This window comes from Thamnophis sirtalis, unplaced genomic scaffold, assembly GCF_051295495.1.
Source record: "Thamnophis sirtalis isolate CommonGarterSnake01/CBP01778 unplaced genomic scaffold, rThaSir2_p1.2 scaffold_9, whole genome shotgun sequence".
Lineage (NCBI taxonomy): Eukaryota > Metazoa > Chordata > Lepidosauria > Squamata > Natricidae > Thamnophis > Thamnophis sirtalis.
Window position 1 is genome coordinate 81,378,086 of NW_028261389.1, and position 22,202 is coordinate 81,400,287.

Consider the following 22,202-nt stretch of genomic DNA (forward strand, 5'->3'; position numbering starts at 1 on the left):
ATATACCTATCCTCTATTTCTCCCTCTATCTGCCGATCATCTACCTATCACCCATCCATCCATCTGTATGTCTGTCTGTCTGTCACCTCTATCATCTTTCTCTCTCCCTTCCCCCTCTCTCTTTGAAGCAGGGAGAAACTAATAAAAGATTCTGTCAAGTTTCCCCTTCCAGTCCAAGGGACTTTTACATGATGGTGATGACTGCTCCCCCCCCGCCCCCCCGTACACAAAGGACATTCCCATGGAAGGCAAAGCAGGTGGCGTTTCTTGTCCTGGCAGGGGTACCTGCAGGGGAAGGGACAATCCTGGCCAGGTGATAAGATGGAGGGGCACCATGGAAGCTCCACCCTTCATGCAGGTGATGTCAACACCTGCATAAAAGGGGATTTGCATTGCAACGTGCCCTCTGATACACACACACACACACACACACACACCTCAAGATCAGCATTTCCAGGCAGGGATGGGTGGAGAAAAAAAAATAAGTAGGGTCCCCCACCCATCTGAGATCCAGAGAGATCCCCTGCCCAAGGTGGAGGCAGGATTGAAACCTGGAGAAAGCATTTCTTACTTTCAGCTCCCCTGCCCTCCTCCCGCAGTCTTCCTCCGTTCTTCGAGTCAGTTCATCCAACTGCAAAGGATTCTACTATTTTCTTTCTGTGCTTTTCCGACTGAGAAATCTTTTTTGGGGGGCAGGGGGCAGTGACATATTATGTCCATCTACTGGATTCTTCCTCCTTCCCTGCAGAAGCCCTCGAGATCCATGCAGTTCTGGTAGCGGTTTCTTCGGAAGTTTAAGGGCTTAAGGGCCGTGTGGGAAGCGTTGAGGGGAAGCAGCACCCCTCAAAGGTCAGTTTTAGCTGCAGGAGCTGCGTGCTTGGGAGCGACCTCTTTAATCAGGCTCACAAAATCTGTCTTTTCAGCACACGCCCTGCAAACTTCTCCCCAGCTATCCAGGATCTTCTTCAGCTCCGCCACCCTCATCTTGGATAGGTCGACCGAAGTTAAATCCAGTTGCCTTTCTGTAAAAGCACATAAGCCAAGTCAGATATCTACCAACACACACACACGTATGTATGTATATGTACATATGTGTGTGTGTATGTATGTATGTATGTATGTATGTATTGTGTCACAACCCCTGGTATGCCCAAATATGGGAGGAGTCCTACTGCTTCCTTTCTCTGTCTATCGGCTCGTCACAAGAGACCGTCACGACAGAAAGCCATTATTTTTACTGTTGCCTTTGTTACATTTGTGTTGCATTTGTGCTGATAAATAAATAAAGGGAGACTAGTATAGATATATTTCAAGCTATTTAGCTCTCATCAGCTAGCCATACCCTTACTGGGAATCGAACCTGGGCTGTATTAACTGCCTGATATGTAATACAGCCCAGGTTCGATTCCCAGCAAGGGTATGGCTAGCTGATGATGAGAGCTAAATAGCTTGAAATAGATCTATACTAGTCTCCCTTTATTTATTTATCAGCACAAGTGCAACATATATATATATACCAAACCAACTTGCTACGATGAGCCTAAAAAGTATGAAGAACGGCTTCAGGAATTGCATATGTCTAGTCTGATGAAAAGGGGCAACAATATTTGAGGGGCTGCCACAAAGAAGAGAGGGTCAACCTATTCGCTAAAAAACCAGAAGACCAGGCAAAAAGATGTGGAGATTTTAGAAAGAGTGCAGAGAAGAGCAACAAAGAGGATTAGGGGACTGGAGGCTAAAACATATGAAGAACGGTTGCAGGAACTGGGAATGTCTAGTTTAAGAGAAAGAAGGATTGGGGGAGACAGGATAGCAGTCTTCCAATATCTCAGGGGCTGCCCCAAAGAAGAGGGAGTCAAGCTATTCTCCAAAGCACCTGAGGGCAGAACAAGAAGCAATGGGTGGAAACTAATCAAGGAGAGAAGCAACTTAGAACTGAGGAGAAATTTCCTGACAGTTAGAACAATTAATCAGTGGAATAGAAGTTGCCTTCAGAAGTTATGAATGCTCCAACACTGGAAGCTTTTAAGAAGAGATGGGGCAACCATTTGCTTGAAATGATATCCTGCTTGAGCAAGGGGTTAGACTTGAAGACCTCCAAGGTCCCTTCTAACTTTGTTATCATGAAGGCTGCAGAAACAGTGAAACGTCCAGAGGCGATCACAAGGCCTCATAGCAACAGAGCCACCTTCCATGGTGATTTCTCAACGTTTGAGGAATTCAGACCTTCTCCCCATTCCAGGGATGGCCCCACACCACACCCAGGAAGTGGACGGAAGGGTGGGGGATCATGAGCCTGAAGCGACCCCCTCCCTCCCTCCCTCCCAGAGGTCACCTCACTGAAAACCTGATGGAATGGTTGGAGGAGAAACAAAAGGAATTGTGAGATGTTTGTGACCTCCCTATGGTCAACTAGAACAGTGTTTCTCAACCTTGGCAACTTGAAGATGTCCGGACTTCAACTCCCAGAATTCCCCAGCAGTGGTTAGGACAGTGTTTCTCAACCTTGTCAACTTGAAGATGTCTGGACTTCAACTCCCAGAGTTCCCCAGCCAGCATTCGCTGGCTGGGGAATTCTGGGAGTTGAAGTCCGGACATCTTCAAGTTGCCAAGGTTGAAAAACACTGAACTAGAAGATGCCGCAGGGAACCTGTTTTCTCAATTCATTGGCAGAACTCCTCATTCTTTTTGTACATGGATCTTTTAGCACCACGGAGAAGAAAGTTGCTTTGAGTAGCTCACATCTTCCCAAACGTTTCTCCTTGGATCATTCCACGTCTTAGGTTTTGAATGCAAAAAGCCTCAAGTGGTGTGGTGTCTCCTCACATGGAAATAATTAATAACGTGACTCTATACACAGACACAGACACACACACAGCCTCACAAATTGTTCCCATTCTCCTTTTCTTTTCTCCATGCAGTTGGGTTACCCTTCTTAGTGGAAAATGCCAAATCCTGTGGAAAACTTTAGACCAACTCAAGGAGTCTCGCATTCCCTTCTCATAGTTCCTTTAGGTTTATATTTCTGGACTGAACATGTGGGCACGGATAATATTTGGACAGGCCTGTGTACAGATGTTTAGAATTTTGCTAATACAATAAGTAGAACCACTACCTTCTCTCCCTCTCTCTTTCCATCTTTTCTCTCTCTCTTCCTCTCCCTTTCTTTCTCCCTCTTTCCATCTCTTTCTTTTCTCTCACTCTCCATCTCTTTCTTTTCTCTCACTCTCCATCACTTTCTTTCTTTTCCCTCTTTCTCTCCCTTTCTTTCTCCTTTCTCCCTCTCTTTCTCTCTCTTTCTTCCTCTCCCTCTCTTTCCATCTTTTCTCTCTCTCTTCCTCTCCCTTTCTTTCTCCCTCTTTCCATCTCTTTCTTTTCTCTCACTCTCCATCTCTTTCTTTTCTCTCACTCTCCATCACTTTCTTTCTTTTCCCTCTTTCTCTCCCTTTCTTTCTCCTTTCTCCCTCTCTTTCTCTCTCTTTCTTCCTCTCCCTCTCTTTCCATCTTTTCTCTCTCTCTTCCTCTCCCTTTCTTTCTCCCTCTTTCCATCTCTTCCTTTTCTCTCCCTTTCCATCTTTCTTTCTCTTTTCCTCTTTCTCTCCCTCTTTCTTTCTCCTTTCTCCCTCTCTTTCTCTCTCTTTCTTCCTCTCCCTCTCTCTTTCCATCTTTTCTCTCTCTTCCTCTCCCTTTCTTTCTCCCTCTTTCCATCTCTTCCTTTTCTCTCCCTTTCCATCTTTCTTTCTCTTTTCCTCTTTCTCTCCCTTTCTTTCTTTCTCCCTCTCTTTCTCTCTTTCTTCCTCTCCCTCTCTCTTTCCATCTTTTCTCTCTCTTCCTCTCCCTTTCTTTCTCCCTCTTTCCATCTCTTCCTTTTCTTTCCCTTTCCATCTTTCTTTCTCTTTTCCCTCTTTCTCTCCCTCTTTCTTTCTCCTTTCTCCCTCTCTTTCTCTCTCTTTCTTCCTCTCCCTCTCTCTTTCCATCTTTTCTCTCTTCCTCTCCCTTTCTTTCTCCCTCTTTCCATCTCTTCCTTTTCTCTCCCTTTCCATCTCTTTCTTTCTCTTTTCCCTCTCTTTCTCTCCCTCTTTCTTTCCCCTTTCTCCCTCTCTTTCTCTCTCTTTCTTCCTCTCCCTCTCTCTTTCCATCGCTCTCACACACAAACAAACTCACAAAAACACACAGACACACACACACACGGTTAAAACGTATAAAGCTAAAGTATCTTTAAAAAAAAAGATAGTACACTTCTAAAGGAATCAGAAGTCCTTTACCTGCAATCCCAATCGAGTCCAGAATTTCTGTTGTTAAGTAAAACATTTGTTAAAAGAATTTTGTGCCAATTTTACGAATTTTGCCCCAGCGGTTAAGTGAATCGCTGCAGTTGTTCAGTTAGTCACACCGTCATTAAGTGAATCTGGCTTTGAGCTTTGTAAAACTGCCACTAAATGAACTATCGTAAGCCAAGCATTACCTGTAACAAGGCAGGTGGCCCTACATACAGGTGGTTGGAGACTTGACGGCAGACAGAGGAACCTCCCGGACAATGTTGCATTTGTGGCACTGTTGTTTCTTCCACAATCACAATCTTACAAATGCCTTCATGGCGCCTTTGCAACCACAAGGGAGGGCAGGGCAAAATTCGCTTCACAAAGGTTTCCCTTAGCAACGGGGAAGGACGGGCTCAAGTGTGGTTATAAGTCAAGGACTTATTGTTACTTATTAATGGATCAACCATCAACCAAGGTGGCGCAGTGGTTAGAGTGCAGCACTGCAGGCTACTTCAGCTGACTGCAGTTCTGCAGTTCGGCGGTTCAAATCTCACCGGCTCAGGGTTGACTCAGCCTTCCATCCTTCCGAGGTGGGTAAAATGAGGACCCGGATTGTTGTTGGGGGCGATATGCTGACTCTGTAAACCGCTTAGAGAGGGCTGAAAGCCCTATGAAGCGGTATATAAGTCTAACTGCTATTGCTATGTCCAGGAGTAGTAAACGAGTTGTAAATACTGTGGAAGGAGCTTCATCACGTGCTTAAAACTGGCCTCCATTTGTTAGCCTGGCTAGGTGGCTCAGTGGCTACGACGCTGACCTTGTCAATCAGAAAGGTCGGCAGTTCGAACTCCTACGTGAGCCGGGGGGGGGGGGAGGGGTTGGACTAGATGGCCTCCAATGTCCCTTCCAACTCTGTTAAGACTGTTGATTTCATCCATACCGTGTTTGAGTTCGCAAATCTGAACATCGACTTTCTTCAGTTTCTCGCAGATTTTGGTCACGGGGACGTGTCCACTCATCGGACGGCTGACTTCAGTGACGATCTTGGTCGCTGCGTCTTCGGTGGCTCCCAGGTAATAGCACTACGAAAAATAACACAACGGCGAACATTGATGGTTAGGGATCAGGGCAGCCTGGTTCTCCTCCGTGAGTTTTCATAGCCGGAGGTCTTTGAAGGAAATTATCTCAAGGACTTAGAAGCTGCATCATGAAAGGTCTCATTCAGTGTTTCTCAACCTTGGCAACTTGAAGATGTCCGGACTTCAACTCCCAGAATTCCCCAGCCAGCGAATGCTGGCTGGGGAATTCTGGGAGTTGAAGTCCGGACATCTTCAAGTTGCCAAGGTTGAGAAACACTGGCATTAGTAGTTGGATAGGGGACAATTAAGGAAAACCAGAAAAACTGGGGCCTTAAGTTCAGACAAAAGTGTGTAAAAAGCCCGCATGCATTCTGGAAAAAAGAAATTGCAAATCGGTTCCGTAGTATTGTGAAGAAAAAAAAGGCAGGGCTGTGGGAGTGAATTTACTAGAGTTCAAAATAATATTTGAAGGACACAATTTTTTTAATCTAAGCTGAGCTGGTGGCAAGAAGACAAGGGAAAGTCATACCAAGCGTTGTTCTTTGCCTTTGGCGTCCACGCAAGCCTTAATTAATTCCTCCTCTATAGAAGCCATGGAGAAATCAGAGTGTTTTTCTTTCAAAGAACTGTAAAACCTTTCCAAGAAATCTTGACACACTGTGAAAAGAACAAGAAGTGAAAAAGTAAACACAACACACAATGCACAAAATGTGGAAGTTAAACAAATGGATCACCAAAACCTTCCAACTTGAAGGGTAGAATTCATTTCATAAAATGAAAAAAAAAAGATTACAAATAAAACTCAGAACTCATTTTAGGTTGAGATTTCTTCCTTCCTTGAACAGAGGTGGAAGGGACCTTAGAGGTCTTCCAGTCCAGCCCCCTGCTCAAACAGAAGAGCCTACGCTTTTTCAGATAAGTGGCTGTCCAGTCTCTTCTTAAAAACTTCCAGGGATGGGGCCCCCACAACTTCTGAAGGCAACTTCTGTTCCACTGATTTAATTGTCCTCACTGTTAGGTTATGTTTCTCCCTAATTCCAGGTTGATTCTCCCCTGGATGAGTTTCCATCCATTGCTTCTTGTCCTGCCCTCTGAGGCTTTGGAAAATAATTCGACCCCTCTTCTTCGGGGCAGCCCCTCAAATACTGAAAAGGCTGCTGTCGTCTCCCCTCTAATTCTTCTTTTCTTTTTCATAGCCAAACTCAAACCCTGCGGCTGTTCTTCCTATCTTTAATTTTCATGGGGTTTTCTTTGACACAATATTAGAACTGCCACAAACTGTCCTTCCACTTGGACCAGTTTCAGAAGATCTGTGGGTGAATCTAAGCAGACATTTCCTGCAAAAAAAAAAAGTATGTGTATATGTGTATATATGTGTGCATGTGTATGTATGTTTTCGTAGATTTTCATGGGTGTAGGTATGTTAGTCTTGTTGTATTCGGGTCTTTTCCCCTAATAATCTTACACGGGAAAAGACCCGAATACAACAAAACCAGCATACCTACACCCGTGAAAATCTGCGAAAACAAATATGTATGTATGTATGTATGTGACCTCGCTGAAATGTTGCCAAGACAATCTCAATCTTACATGGGAAAAGACCTGAATAACAACAAGACCAGAATACATACACCCGTGAAAATCTATGAATATATATATATATATATATATATATATGTATGTATGTATGTATGTATGTATGTATGTATGTATGTATGTATGTATACATACATACATACATATATATATATATATGTTATATTTATGCTGAGAAATAAATAAAGGTAGACTAGTATAGATCTATTTCAAGCTATTTAGCTCTCATCAGCTAGCCATACCCTTGCTGGGAATCGAACCTGTTGGGTTTGAAATATTGGGTTTGTCTGGATGGTCTCTTGTGACGAGCCGAAGGACAGAGAATGGAAGTGTGATCTTCCTCCCATATTTGGGCATACCAGGGGTTGTGACTTTAAATATGTATGTATGTATGTATGTATGTATGTATGTATGTATGTATGTATGTATGTATGTATATAAATTAGCCTATAGGCCATATCAACGTACAGGTTCAAACACATATTACCAATAAAACGAGCAAACAATTTAAAATGAAAGTAGGGTAAAATACAATAAGGTAAAGGTTCCCCTTGCGCATATGTGCTGGTCATTCCTGACTCTAGGGGGCGGTGCTCATCTCCGTTTCAAAGCCGAAGAGCCAGCGCTGTCCGAAGACGTCTCCGTGGTCATGTGGCCGGCATGACTCAACGCCAAAGGCACATGGAATGCTGTTCCCTTCCCACCAAAGGTGGTTCCTGTTTTTCTACTTGCATTTTTCACCTGCTTTCGAACTGCTAGGTTGGCAGAAGCCGGGAGAAGTCACGGGAGCTCACTCCGTTACGCGGCGCTTAGGGATTCTAAGTGTTTATTGCTATTACCCATCCCACAAAGTGAGATCAAGCTTTGTGCGTGTGCTGCGAGACAATTTTAGATATTCAGCTGGGTTTCCTGCCATCCGAGGCTGAAATCTGATCCCGGCGCGTTCCAAATAGTTGAAAAACGCGATATACATTTGGAGGCATTATTCGTGCTGTAATCAAATCCAGCAGCTCTGTGACTCCTGATGAAGAACAGGACGTTTCCTACACGCCATAATGCAAATTTTCGAAGCAAGGCTGCACCCCTTAATCGAGTAACATTACGGCGGCTTTATGCCACCTACAGGACACACAAATGAACGCTTAAAACTCAGGATACAACAGGGAGACCCAGACTTAATTTCTGGTCTGGATGACCAGCTAAATGTCCTTTGGGAGGGGAGGGGGGGGGGTCACCTCAGCTTACCTGCCTCCATTCCTGTAACTTAACTTGATGTTTTTCCAAACTAAAGCTGAAGTAATGACACTTTCATGAGTCATACTCCACTAGGAGCCAAGGTGGCGCAGTGGTTAAATGCAGCACTGCAGGCTACTGCTAGATCAGCAGTTCAGCGGTTCAAATCTCACCGGCTCAGGGTTGACTCAGCCTTCCATCCTTCCGAGGTGGGTAAAATGAGGACCCGGATTGTTGGGGGCAATATGCTGACTCTCTGTAAACCGCTTAGAGAGGCCTGAAAGGCCTATGAAGCGGTATATAAGTCTACTGCTATTGCTATATTGCTATAGGCTGCTAAGCAATACAGATAGATGAGTTTTGCCCCGTTTTATAACCTTCCTTGCCAGGGTCGTTAAGCGAATCACCGCAGTTGTTAAGACTGTTATAGGTCAACCTGATTTTGCTTGTCAGAAAGTTGCAAAAGGGGTTTGTGTGACCCCAGGACCCTCGTAAATTGAGTCCGTCGCCAAGGGTCTGGATTTTGATCACGTGACCCAGGGGGTTGCTGCAGTCATAAGTGGAAAATATGTTTGCAAGTCGCTCTCTTATCTCTTTATCTGACTGGAACAGGGGTGTCCAAACTTGGCAACTTTTTAAGACTTGTGGATTTGGGGAATTCTGGGAGTCGACGTCCACCATCTTTAAAAATGTAACCCAGGTTGAAAAAACCCTACTTAGCACGTCTGCAAAGGTGAGTCAGTCTGTATTTGCAACTGTGCAGGAAGCAACGGCGGAGGGTTTTCGTGGGGGGAGGCTAATTTTTTTTTAAAAGAATAAAATAAAAACATATGCAAAAGTCCACAACTCCAGGCAGTTTGCAGGGAAAACGGCCGGTCTTCCAGCTCAGAGTCTCAGAAGGTGCATGCTGCATGCAAGCCAGACATGCTGGAATTCACAGCAGGCTAATTATAGCAGCCTAAAAAGGGAGCTCATTTTGCACGCGGGTTGCAACACACACACGCCTGTGCCCCCTTTCCTCACCTTCGCACCGCGCTTCGGAGGCGGAAGGCCTAGCCCCGGGGCTTAAACAGAGCGCCGCCACCAGCAGGGCTGCTAAAATGCAGCCTTGCAACGGCCCTGCACGCGCCATGCTTGCAAAAGGCAATTCCCCCTTGCAATAACCAGCCAAAATCTGCCCCGGTTGCTAGGTGGAGTGACGTCACGCCAGGCCTTTTGTTTTTGATTGGCCGCGCGGCGCCTGGGAAAAGAAGAGGCGGAGATGATGATGATAATGATGATGATAATAGGGCGGCGCTCCCGGTGCATTGTGGGTATTGCGAGGAGCAGCCAAGATGGCGGCGATCGGCATCCACTTGGGGAGCAGCTGCGCCTGCGCGGCCGTTTATAAGGCGAGGAGGGGGCTCAGGGCGGCGGGGGCCCTGGGTTTTACTGGGGAGGGGTCGCTTTTTCCCCCTAAAATGAGACGAAATGGGGGTAAAGCCCGCTTTGGGAGAAAAAGGAGGGTCCTGGGAGCAAAGGGACCCTGAGATGCTAGCTTTCTACGCGAGGGGGCAGGGAGAGGGGAGGCTGGAGGGGGTCTTCTTCCTTTGGGGGGGGTCCGTGGCTCCCCTGCATCAAAGTCAATGGAGGGGGCATCATTTGTAAAAAAAGAAGGGCAGGGTTAGGCTGAGATGCTAGCTTTCTGCTTCCAAGGAGGGTTTTTTTTTTTTGCAAGGGGGGTGGGCTAAGGTTGCATTTTGATGCTCTGGGTGGGGGGGCTTGGGCTTATGAGGTCTAATGCAAAAGTTTGGAAGGGGGTTCAAAAGTTTTTGGGTTTTTTTATTTTTGCAATTGTTTGGAGGGGTGGGGGGTAATTTGCACCACTTTGGTGAATTGTTCCCACTTTTGCAACAATTCCATGCACACACACACACACACACACACTTTAAAAAACCAAAAGCAGAAAAACCATAAAATAGCAACTCATAAAGTGCTCTGCACTGTCTGTCTCTGGGAGATGCTTTGTAATGCAAGCCAGCCTTTTTAGGGAAGTGTCCCTGCTTATTGGGGTTTAAATGAGCCTGGAAAGTTTTCCAAGCTTTTGATGTGGAAGCAGCTTTCCTTTCATCCTTCAGCACCTCGGAGGCTGCTTATCTTATTTTAAAAATAAAATTAGGCCAATACTAGGAAAAAGGATTGATTTCTCCAGGGGTTTTCTTATGCGTAATATGCCTTCCAGGGGTGAAAAAATAATCCATTTGTTACAAAAAAAGCCTCTTAATAATTAACATAAACCATTTTGTTATGATTGACAAATGGTGAGCATTTGATTGAATTATTAATCGACAGGATGCTACCTTGGTGTATCTGAACTCATTGAGTTTATTTCAGATAACTGTAGGGCGTTATAAGTACTGATTGAATTGCAAAGTTGACTTATTACATTTGAATCCGGTTGGTTTATAAGGAAAGGATTTCTCTCTGTCTCCCTCCCCCAAGTAAAGAAAATCAGTCACAGTATCTTTTTGAACAGAGATCTAAATTGGTGGCCTAACATCTTTTAAAAATAATAATAGTAATGATCTATCACTGAGCTTTCCTTTATAAGTTTATAAAACATAAGGATCTTGATAAAACATGTCTTAGTAAGTGTGCTTGCGTCTTGTAGGATGGCCGTGCAGATGTCGTGGCAAATGATGCTGGGGACCGAGTAACTCCTGCTGTTGTTGCCTTTTCTGAAAAGGAAGAGGTAAATTTCCTTTTTTGTTAAAACGCTTCAAGCCAAAGTTATGTATTTTTTTCTCCTTTAAAAAAAACCTGCCCTCAAATACTTTTCTTAGGTCGTTGGGCTGGCAGCAAAACAAAACTGGGTGAGAAATCTCTCAAATACCGTAGTGAAAGTGAAACAGATTCTTGGAAGAAGGTATGTAATTCCTTAAAATGCTATAAAATATGCTTTTAAAGCTTTCTGTGTACTCCATTAGTGTGCGTCTGAATAAATTCCTTTTAAAATGTAATTATTGACTGGTCTGTTTTGGCCGTGCTTGTAAACTCTACTCCCAGCGCTGTAAAGGTTCCTCTTGCACATATGTGCTAGTCGTTCCTGACTCTAGGGGGCGGTGCTCATCCCCCTTTCAAAGCAAAGAGCCAGCACTGTCCAAAGACGTCTCTGTGGTCATGTGGCCGGCATGACTCAACGCCAAAGGCGCACGGAACACTGTTCCCTTCCCACCAAAGGTGGTTCCTATTTTTCTACTTGCATTTTTTACGTGCTTTCGAACTGCTATGTTGACAGAAGCTGGGACAAGGAACGGGAACTCACTCCACTATGTGCAGCTAGGGATTCGAACCACCGAACTGCCGATCTTTCTGACCGACAAGCTCAGCGTCTTAGCCACTGAGCCACCATGTCCCTGTTTAAGAAAGTAGCTGAGGTTAATTTGGATTTTTCATATTTGTTTTCTTCCCCGTTATTTAAAGACGTACAGAAATTATACTGCTTCAACCAGGAATGAAAGTTGAATTCATGAAACATACAATAAAAACAAATAATGTACTGTTTTTGCTTGCTTGTTTTACGTTTTAAAGTACCTTCCAATTTTGCTTATCTTCTCAGCTCTGGAGACCCACAAGCGGAAAAATACATTGCAGAAAGTAAATGTTCAGTAAGTGAGGCATGCTTTGCCTTTTTTTTTTTCCCCCTGTAGGGAAAATTTATGAATTTGTGTCCCCAAAGTGCTATTTCCCCAAAAGGCAACTGGACTTTCTTGAAGAATTCTCATCCACGAAGCTTCTTCAGTTCCCCAGAACAAGGATATGCCAGAGGAATGTTTTCCCTTTTCTTTTATTCAGTCTGATTGATGTTCCAGAAAAGAAAAAATCATTCAGACTAAGGGCTGATGAATTAGCACATCAAAAGAACAAAGTTAAACAAAACAAACCTGATTTCTTAAATTCAGAAGATTGATAGAAGGGAAATAATTTTAAGCTTTCCTAAAATGCAGATGTTAAATAACAGAATAACAGAGTTTGGCAGGGACCTTGAAGGTCTTCTAGTCCAACCCCCTGCTCTGGCAGGAACCCTTATACCCTTTCAGATAGATTGTTATCCAATCTTTTTTTTAAAAAAAACCTTAAGTTTTGGAGTATCCGCAACTTCTGTAGACAAGCCGTTCTAATTGTTCCAATGATCAGGAAATGTTATATTTAACTATTACTGTGTAACATTCGTAGATCAACAAGATGCTTATGGTTAAAAGAAATAATAATGCACTGACGTTAAGTTGCAAAACTGTCAGAAGAAGGCTTGGGGTTTTTTTGTCTTGTGGGAGAGTAGTGATACTTGCAGATTTTTTGCATGCTTGCTGTGGCCCAGCTATTCATCTGGACTTCGGTTTTCTCAATTCCTAGCCATGTAACCAACAGCATTCGTCGGTGCTGGTTTAGACAGGTCCCTGTAAAGTGACTTCTTAATTTCTTTTTAATATAAACTAACTGGCATTGTGGGTGGAGCAGAAATGCTGTGAATGTTTTCTTAAGCAAAACGTGGTGGGGGGGGTGCTCATTGAAAATCTTCTCTCCTGGTTCTGCTAACTTGAGGAATACTTGGTGTTGATATGTCTGCAGGTCACCGAAAAGAACGGAAAACTTGCTTATGAAATAGAGGGCAAATTTGTTTCTCCAGAAGATGTTGCAAAGTTAATCTTCAGGAAAATGAAAGGTACGGTATTCAATTGGGGAGGGGGGGGTGGAGTTAAGTTCTGGGAAACGAACTAGCTTTTACTGACTATGCCGTTCTGTGTTTCTCTAGAAACTGCTCAATTCGCGTTGGGTTCGGATGTGAACGACACTGTGATTACGGTGCCTTTTGATTTCGGAGAGAAGCAGAAAAAGGTTCTTGGGTGAGTGGGGGGGTCCCTGAATACATTTTTCTGGAGTTAATTGAGGTCAGATCCTGTGGACAGAGCCTTTTTGCCTGAATCAGGCATCCTGTTGAAACCCCGACTCATTGGCCACACAAAACGTCAAGAGGTGGACACTTCAGTTTCTCTTGTTCGCATTTTCGGGAACAGAAGTCACAAATAAACAGTGGCAGATCATCTCGAATTTTTTTCATGGAAAAAAACAGGCCAAGCTGGAAGAAATTGTAGCTATCAGTTTACCAGTACGAGCTACCCTGTTACTGTTTTTCTCTAGGACGTGTTTTTTCTAAAAAAGACACTTGCACAAAAACTCTTTTGAAATGTATGCTGGGCTATCACTTTCAAATACTGAAACTGCATTAAAACACCAATTCACATTTTCATCTGTTGCTAAAACAACAACTCCGTATTTGGCGTTTAAATACTGCTGCTATTGGAGTGGTTTCTCGCATTACCGAAATACAAATATATTGAAAGTTGATGCAAATTTGAAAGGTCCTGAATTTGATGCAGAAGTGAATATAAACCCAAACTTCATACTGCGCTGCTCTTTTTCCGTTACAATTTGATGTAACTTAATAAAATATCCCGTTAATTGCATATTGTTGCAGCATGGGTGATACTAAGACAACTTATGTCTGGAATGGTTCAAAAATAATTTCCCAACCTCGGTAACTTGGAAGTCTGTGAACTCTTAAGCCGTCAAATGTCTTTGCCATGGCCGAGTTGTGAAATTCTGGAAGTTTGTCATTTTTTAATTGATTTTATTAAATGAATAGGACCACTCCACTCCCCCAGACATTGATACATCTAGAAGTTGACAAGAATGGGAACCGCTGGTTTAGATTTACCTAGGACAGTGTTTCTCAACCTTGGCAACTTGAAGATGGGGAAGTGTCTAGGACAGTGTTTCTCAACCTTGGCAACTTGAAGATGTCCGGACTTCAACTCCCAGAATTCCCCAGCCAGCATTCGCTGGCTGGGGAATTCTGGGAGTTAAAGTCCAGACATCTTCAAGTTGCCAAGGTTGAGAAACACTGACCTAGGATAATATACAAGAACCATCTGGGGGGGTTTATGATGAAAAAAGCTGCTGGGGGTCTTATCAATATTCTGATTTCTGGGGTCCCATTTGTTACAGAGAAGCTGCCAAAGGGGCGGGGCTTAATGTCCTCCGACTAATTCACGAACCATCGGCTGCTCTGCTCGCTTACGGAATCGGACAAGATTCCCCCAGCGGAAAAAGGTGATTGAGGGTTTCTCAACTACGGGGATTGTGGCAATTTTTACACTGGTGTCTTAAAAAGAATAACCTCTCTGTATGTTGTGGCCTGCCGAAGGCCAACAGACTCGGACAGGGAGGAGGTTGGGGAGGAACCTGGGCCAGTCCTGGAGTCTGGGGAAGGCTCTGAGGAGGGCTCTGTGTGGGAGGCAGAGAGGGGGACAGGGCCGTCCGACAATTATCAGCTGCCTTCAGAGTCGGACATCAGTGAGGCAGAAGAACAGCTGGAGCCTGTTCCCAGTGTGCGCATGCACAGAGTTGCCAGACGAAGGGAAGAGCTAAAGAACAGGGGTCAACTGTAAAAGGATCAAAACCCCACTTAACACTCTGCTTAGCAACATAAATTGTCGTAAGTCGAGGGCGGTCTGTATGCTGTTAAGACTTTGAGATTAAAAAGTGATTTTTAAAATTTTTATGTTTTTCGCAAACGGAAGCAACGTGCTGGTGTTCAAACTCGGAGGCGCTTCGCTTTCCGTCACGGTCATAGAAGTCAACAGCGGCCTCTATCGCGTGCTCTCCACCACCACCGATGACAGCATAGGCGGGACCTGTTTTACGGAAGCCTTAGCGCAGCACTTGGCTTCGGAATTTCGCAGGTAAACGCTAGGAAATCTAGAGCAAAGTTTGGTGTAGCAGTTACTGGCTGGGGAATTCTGGGAGTTGAAGTCCAGACATCTTCAAGTGGCCAAGGTTGAGAAACACTGGTTTATACGGAACATTGGGGAATGATTGGAACCAAAATAACATTTCGTTTTTAATTTTATTTAATTTTATTTGTTCTGCATTTTTAGACTGCCCACCTCCCTCAAACATCCAGGCCAGCTTAACTATATTTTGTTGTGATTAACAATTGAATTATTATTATTATTTTTAAAAAACCCCAGATGTTATAGAAACGACGTGAGCGGAAATCCCAGGGCTATGATGAAGTTAATGAACAGTGCAGAAGTGGCGAAACACTCCTTGTCGACCCTGGGAACTGCGAATTGTTTTGTCGACTCTCTCTACGATGGGATGGATTTTGACTGTAATGTTTCCAGGTAAGCTTTCGTATTTCCAAGCCTCTTTTCTTCATTTCCATCGAGGGAGCTCCTGTGTGAACATTCAAAGCAGGCAGGCCCTTTCAATCATCTCCTGTACCTTTTGAGCTGAAAACAGCTATTTCAAATTTGGGCACTTGGTGAATTGTCAGGAAAGGCTATATTGAACTCAGAACGTGTCTCTGAAGTCCAAAACTCTTCAAATATTTAAAACAGTTTACATGGTCCTATTTTTTTCAACCGTAGGTCCTGAAGAAAATGGGCACATGATAACTTATATCCCCTGCAGATGGTTGATGTTATTTATGGCATTTCTAAACTGCTGATTTTAGGGACGCAATGGCTCAGTGGCTAAGACGCTGAGCTTGTCGATCAGTTGGGCGGTTCAAATCCCTAACACCGCGTAACAGAGTGAGCTCCCGTTGCTTCTCCCAGCTTCTGCCAACCTAGCAGTTGGAAAGCATGTAAAAAATGCAAGTAGAAAAATAGGGACCACCTTTGATGGGAAGGGAACAGCTTTCCGTGCGCCTTTGGCGTTGAGTCATGCCGGCCACATGAAGATGGAGATGTCTTCGGACAGGGCTGGCTCTTTGGCTTTGAAACGGAGATGAGCACCGCCCCCTAGAGTTGGGAACGACTAGGACATATGTGCAAGGGGAAGCTTTACCTTTAGGCTGCTGAACCTGGAAAGAAAACTCAGCAGTTTAGATAAAATAAAGAGTCCCAAGCAAGAGGTGTGATTTTGGAGCAGTTTCTTTATTGTTCTCCCACAGACAGAATCTTGCCAGACTTAAGACAAATATCTGCCCAACTATAGATACACTCTGTGAATTGCTAGAGAGGAGCCATCTCCTCCCTCTTCCTGCCCACCAGCCATTCCAGACTTTGCTGCCTCTTTCTTCCCCTCTGGGAAGGAGCCCCCCTCCTCGTGGGAATCCAGACGGCATACCACCACAGCGCGAAAAGAAGGTCGACAAACTTAATAATTTGTTTTTATTTCTTATTATACAACAGGGCCAGATTTGAACTGATTTGTTCTGCCCTTTTTGTGAAGTGCATTGAAGCAATCAAAAAATTATTGGAACAAGTGGGGCTCGGCACGGATGATATTAGCAAGGTAAAGTTGTCCTTTTATTTGTCGTCGTCCCCCCCCCCCCCAATCTCATTTGATTTCTAGGTCTTGGAAGAGTTTAGGAAAGGAGGGACGGAATGAAAGTATGAATGACGACAAATAAAATATATTTTTAAAAATTATTTTGAATTATTGAATTCATCCTGGGACGAATTATCCCGTGGTGCCCCATTCTGGTTTGCCATTGCTTGCTTCCTAGGGTTGAAAGAGCGTGACTGGCCCACGGCCCCCACTAGCTGGCCTTGTGCCGAAGGCAGGACTACGACTCCCAGCTTCCTAGTCTCTAGCCTGGTGCCTTCATCACCAAACAGGATCTCAACTCGTTGTCTTAACCAGTGTTTCTCAACCTTGGCAACTTGAAGATGTCTGGACTTCAACTCCCAGAATTCCCCAGCCAGCATTCGCTGGCTGGGGAATTCTGGGAGTTGAAGTCCAGACATCTTCAAGTTGCCAAGGTTGAGAAACACTGGTCTTAACAACTCATTCCCACTTAACATTTGTCTCCTTAAAACCCGCTTCCCTCCTCTTCTAGGTGGTTCTGTGTGGCGGATCGGCCCGCATTCCAAAGCTACAGCACCTGATCAGAGAACTTTTCCCCAACGTTGACTTGCTGAACTCCATCCCTCCCGACGAGGTCATCCCCATCGGAGCGGCCTTGGAAGCAGGAATCTTGCTCGGACGAGAGCAGGTTTTTTCGGATGACGACATGCTGTCCGTTGAATGTTCCGGCAAGGACATATTAGTCAAGGTAAGAGGGTCACAGAGAGAACTGCGAGTGTGACATCCCTAACTCACTGACCAGAACTATTATTTTAACGACCCTGTGAATCCCTTAATTCGGAGTAGAATCGGGGTGACGGGATGGAGCTGAGCATTTACTGGCCGGATGACCTTCCTGACACCTATGCGGGGTGCACAGCAGATATTATTCCTTTTGCTCCCAGAGACAGAAATATCTGCCGCTACCTAGGATCGAACTCACAGCCCCCCGATTGTGAGGTGAGCGTTTTCACCTCTGGGCCACCACGCCGCTCACTGACCCAAATTAAATAACTCTTCGAGAACCATTAGGGTAAAAACACCGTCGTAACACAAAATATTCTGACGAGGAATCAGAAAAACTAAAGCAATTTTGCAATAAAGGGCAGCGGGACTCAGGTGTGTTCAGCTGCTTGCACGGCGGTGATCTCTGAAGGAAAGAACCTGATTGGCATCTCCTCTGTTGTGACAGATGGAGGAAGGAGGCGTAGTTCACTTTTCGTGCCAATTTGGATAAGAGGGAAAACGAAGGCGGGTTGTGTTAATCGATTCAGTTTCCCCCAAGAAACAGGGGCACCATCTCAAACCATTGTGTCACAAATCGGCATATATATACGAAAACATACACACACACACACATAAAACACCCTTTCCCCCGAAAATAAGACCTTCCCGGATAATAAGCCCAATCCAGCTTTTGAGCGCATGCGCTAAAATAAGCCCTCCCTCGAAAATATTGCAATACACATCAGCGGCCATGAGGTGACCACGCTCGCCTCTTCCTGCTCCTCAAAAATAGCAAGACCCCGAAAATAAGGCCAAGCGCTTATTTTGGGGGTCAAAAGAAAATAAGACCGTGTCTTATTTTTACCTCCTTTTTAATAATCAAATAAAGTTAAGTAAACGAGTCTTGTTCAGTTCCTGACAACCTCATAGATGCAGAAATACGGAATTTGGTCCCCGTCGCCGCCTGGAATCTTTTTTTGACTGTTCAATGATTTCTCCATCCAGAAAGATTTGGCCAAGGTTAGCTGGTAGACTCCTCCTGCGTCTGTTGGAGACGGTTCCCCCGAAATGAGTAAAACTTCCGCAAGCCTTTTTTTAAATTGTTATTTTTTCTCCCCAGGCATTGGACCAGTCGGGGACTGACAAATTCCTGGTGCTGTTTCCATCAGGAACTCCTTTGCCAGCTCGGAGGCAGCACACGCTGGAGGCCCCGGGAAAAATTTCCTCCGTCTGTCTGGAATTGTACGAGTCTCTGGAAAAAGGCCCGGTGAAAGAAGACGACAGATTTGCACAGGTAAAGAAAGAAAAAGCCTGTTAATTTTCGCAGTGCGATTTTATATCTGTTCAGAAGGAAACTAGCAGAACAAATAGAAGAATATGGAGAAGTGGCAGGACTTAAAACTAATAAAATAAAATAATAAAACAAACAAAGATATAAAGGAAAACTACTGGTAAAAAACGTTACAGAGAAACAGGAAAGAGTTGACCCAAAAGTTAGACCTTCAGATAGTTAAGGTAAAATATTTAGGAATTCAATTAACAGTATAACAGTAATGAGCAACAATTAATGAGGATAATTATTATAAATTGAAAAGACAAATTGAGTTAGAGAAATGGAAAATCTACAATTATCGTTAATGGGTAAAATAGAGACAATTAAGATGAATATATTACCAAGGTTGTTGTTTCTATTTCAATACTTGAGTCTTTCAGAAGTGGGCAAGCTTCGTGCTTGTGTGTCTGAGTGCGCATCCACACACACAGAGAGACACATGCACACACGAAATGTGGTTTCCATGAACCAGAATGTGATTTAAGAGGCACAATTTAGGATGACCCAAAAAATCTGTTCAGGAAATAGGCGCTTTTCTATACAGAAATTCCTGGCTTGGTTCCTTCAAATTAATTTATGTTTCAGCATTATAATTTAGATTTAATTGCAGGGATCTTTTTTTAAAGGATTGCAATCTTGTAATATCACAGGGAAAGGAAGGCAGGAGTTAAAATGAAGGGTGTTTTTTCCCCACTTTGGGGAGAAACGGATTTCAACCGAAATATATCTTTTGGGAGAAAAAAAAATAGCCTGGTTTTTAAAAGGAATTTAGAGGATTTAAAAAAAAAGGGGTTGCTACATATCCCATATTGTTCTGATAAAATCTTAATTTCTGAAATCTCCCAAGTTACAAATAAAGTGGAATTTTCCAACATGAGATGCTGAAGTTCTATTACTGTTGAATCTTAAATCTCTCTGAAAAAAAATTGAAGTCCTTTGTCATGTAGTCCAAGTGGAAGGTTGAAGCCAGCCTCCTTAGAAAGTTTCCTTAACAGCTGAATTATATTTTGTTTTAATAGATTGTGCTCCAGAATTTAGACATCAAAGAAGGTCTGCATCATATACTAACCATCCTTACAATGAAGAGGTACTGAAAACGAAAATCTTGATTCTCTGGGTCAGAACCATGAGTAATTATCGACTTTACAATATGATAATTTTCATACTTACCGGCACGTATTTTTTGGGGGAAGATACCCAGATTCTAAATGTATATTATAGACACTGGAAAGGACACTTGTGGGGCAATTCTGATTTTCCTGTTCAAACTTCTCTTCCTCTCTCGCATTTGAAACGTCCGTTTCCCTCCCCTGTGGAAAGGCACGGGGGCTGCCCAGAGGAGAACCGGATCTCAGGGGCCCTGGGCAACCAGTTGGAAATACGAACAGGTTGGCCAGCACCTGAAATGGGATTGTGAGACTGAGGGGAAGGACGGTGCCGTGTTGTACAACAGCCAGGAAGTGCTTTGGGGGCCACGAAGCTCATGTTCTGTGGCTGTTTTGACTGGGAACTCTCATATACTGTATATATACCGTATGTTTGCAAAAAAAAAAACCCCAATTTTTTGCTCATTTTTGCCCCAGCATCACTCTGCAGGCCTCTCAAACTCTCTGCATGAGGACCCAGATTGTTGGGGGCAATATGCTGACTCTCTGTAAACCGCTTAGAGAGGGCTGAAAGCACTATGAAGCGGTATATAAGTCTACTGCTATTGCATGCCCCCTTTTCACAAAACAATGGGGTGTGCAGAGGGTTTGGGAGGCCTGCAGAGTGCTCCCGGGGGCTGGGGAGAGCAAAAAGTTGAAAAAAATTTTTTTTACCACTTCAAAATTTGGGTGCGTCTTATACTCTGGTACGTCTTATAGTCCAAAAAATACAGTACATGCATACAAATTCTGGGACTTTGGGGTCCCAGAAATTGGTGCCAGAGGGATAAAAAAGGATGCTTATGTTGTATATCGTGTGTGTATGTGTTTGTATATACGCATGCACGATATGGAACAGAAGTTTCCTGTAATCCCTCTTACATTTTATACTGATCTACACAGAGTTTCTGTCGCTAGCATCTAAACCGGGAAATGTCCAATCTTGGCCACTTTTAAGACCTGTGGGCTTCAACTCCCAGAATCCCCCAGCCAACCGTGCATTGCTGGGGAATTCTGGGAGTTGTCATCCATAGGTCTCAAAAGTGCCAAGAATTGGACACCCCCGATGTAGATCTTGGCCGCAGAAATGGTGTGTGGATCAGCATAAAACGTTCCATTAATGCATTTCGGACTGGGGAATCCTGGCAGTTGAGGCCCACAGGATTTGGAAGTGGCCAAAGTTGGGAGACTCGTAATCTAAATGTTTAGGAAGTGAGGATAACGTTTCTCTTTCTTTTCCCAGGGACGGATCATTACATGTAACCTGCACAGATCAAGACACGGGGAAATCCGAAGCCATCACTGTGGAAGTGGCCTCCTAGGCCCATTTTCTCAGCTACACTAAATATCTTCATACACGGCTTTTAAGACGATGGGTTTTCATTCTTCAGAGGCAGCCGGTCACAGACGGGCCTCTCCACAATGAACTGCAAAACATTTAAAGGGATACCTACAAACCTGTAAAGGCCAATTGGCTTCATTTGGGTTTGTGAACCGTGTACATTGGAGAATCTATTCTGTTACTTGTGAATAATAAACTCCCATGTTTTTATAATTGCCATAAAACTCTTCAGTCTTTTTTAGCAGAAGGCCTCTGTTGGCTGCTGAAAACGGCTAACTGCAAATGTCCTGAGTGACCTGGAGTCACGAACTGATCTTGTTAATGTTTTATTTTTGTTTTATTTTTACTTAAGCCCTTGATACGGTACCTTAAAAGATCCATTCATAAGTGGAATAATCCCTTCCATAATAAGCGTAATAATCCATCCCTTTTATATAGGTATAATGCTGGGAGCTTGTTCAGTCTCGCTTTAATATAATAGCAATAGCAGTTAGACTTATATACCGCTTCATAGGGCTTTCAGCCCTCTCTAAGCGGTTTACAGAGTCAGCATATTGCCCCCAACAACAATCCGGGTCCTCATTTTACCCACCTCGGAAGGATGGAAGGCTGAGTCAACCCTGAGCCGGTGAGATTTGAACCGCCGAACTGCAGAACTAGCAGTCTGAAGTAGCCTGCAGTACTGCACTCTAACCACTGTGCCACCTCGGCTCTATAAAAATTGGACATGAACCTTCCTTGGGAAAGATATGGGGGGCGTGGGAACCAGAACTGTAAATAGGCAACAAAACACAGAAGACATATTAAGAAATGACAATATAATGAAATATAATGAAAATATAACAGCGTAGATACTGCTGTATCGTTGCGTTGGTCTTCTCAGTGGCTCTGTTTGTAGCTGGGTGGAACGCCGAGCTGAGGCCTTGGGAAGATCCTATCAGGATTAGGAACTGCTGCCAAAATCTAGTGGTGAATTGCACCCCTCGATCGGAAACAATTCTCCGCGGTGTGCTTTGTAGGCGACATACATTGGTTGTGAAGAGTTTCACCAGCTTTCTGGCTGACGGGAGGCCGGAACAAGCCATGAAG

At 44.0% G+C, this 22,202-nt stretch overlaps 2 protein-coding genes across 3 annotated transcripts; one reads left to right on the top strand and one right to left on the bottom strand.

Annotated features, from left to right (window-relative positions):
* Positions 1-209: 209 nt before the first annotated feature.
* On the bottom strand, positions 210-9,342 carry CDNF (cerebral dopamine neurotrophic factor). Its single transcript, XM_087722413.1, has 4 exons — positions 9,194-9,342; positions 5,871-5,998; positions 5,203-5,344; positions 210-1,022 (listed from the first exon to the last, which is right to left on the bottom strand). The coding sequence occupies exons 1-4, from the start codon at positions 9,300-9,302 to the stop codon at positions 844-846; spliced, it is 558 nt and encodes a 185-aa protein (XP_087578539.1). The 5' UTR covers positions 9,303-9,342; the 3' UTR covers positions 210-843.
* A 145-nt stretch (positions 9,343-9,487) lies between these two features.
* HSPA14 (heat shock protein family A (Hsp70) member 14) lies at positions 9,488-21,349 on the top strand. Of its 2 annotated transcripts, none has more exons than XM_087722415.1 (14): positions 9,488-9,561; positions 10,821-10,901; positions 10,993-11,075; positions 11,769-11,817; positions 12,779-12,872; positions 12,963-13,053; positions 14,216-14,320; positions 14,791-14,952; positions 15,241-15,396; positions 16,411-16,513; positions 17,061-17,276; positions 18,414-18,587; positions 19,646-19,756; positions 21,015-21,349. In XM_087722415.1, the coding sequence occupies exons 1-13, from the start codon at positions 9,505-9,507 to the stop codon at positions 19,718-19,720; spliced, it is 1,446 nt and encodes a 481-aa protein (XP_087578541.1). In that variant the 5' UTR covers positions 9,488-9,504; the 3' UTR covers positions 19,721-19,756; positions 21,015-21,349. The 2 variants fall into 2 exon arrangements, with proteins under 2 accessions (XP_087578541.1, XP_087578540.1); XM_087722414.1 differs by having other exon boundaries at positions 19,646-19,713.
* The last annotated feature ends 853 nt before the right edge of the window (positions 21,350-22,202 follow it).

Coding starts and splice junctions, on each gene's coding strand:
- HSPA14 (XM_087722414.1), top strand. CDS start 9,505: ATGGCGGCGATCGGCATCCACTTGGGGAGCAGCTGCGCCTGCGCGGCC. Junction 14,321..14,790: donor GATTCCCCCAGCGGAAAAAG/GTGATTGAGGGT, acceptor CGCAAACGGAAG/CAACGTGCTGGTGTTCAAAC. Junction 19,714..21,014: donor ACCATCCTTACAATGAAGAG/GTACTGAAAACG, acceptor TTCTTTTCCCAG/GGACGGATCATTACATGTAA.
- CDNF (XM_087722413.1), bottom strand. CDS start 9,302: ATGGCGCGTGCAGGGCCGTTGCAAGGCTGCATTTTAGCAGCCCTGCTG. Junction 5,999..9,193: donor CTCCGAAGCGCGGTGCGAAG/GTGAGGAAAGGG, acceptor TTCTTTTCACAG/TGTGTCAAGATTTCTTGGAA. Junction 1,023..5,202: donor GATTTGCGAACTCAAACACG/GTATGGATGAAA, acceptor GTGCTTTTACAG/AAAGGCAACTGGATTTAACT.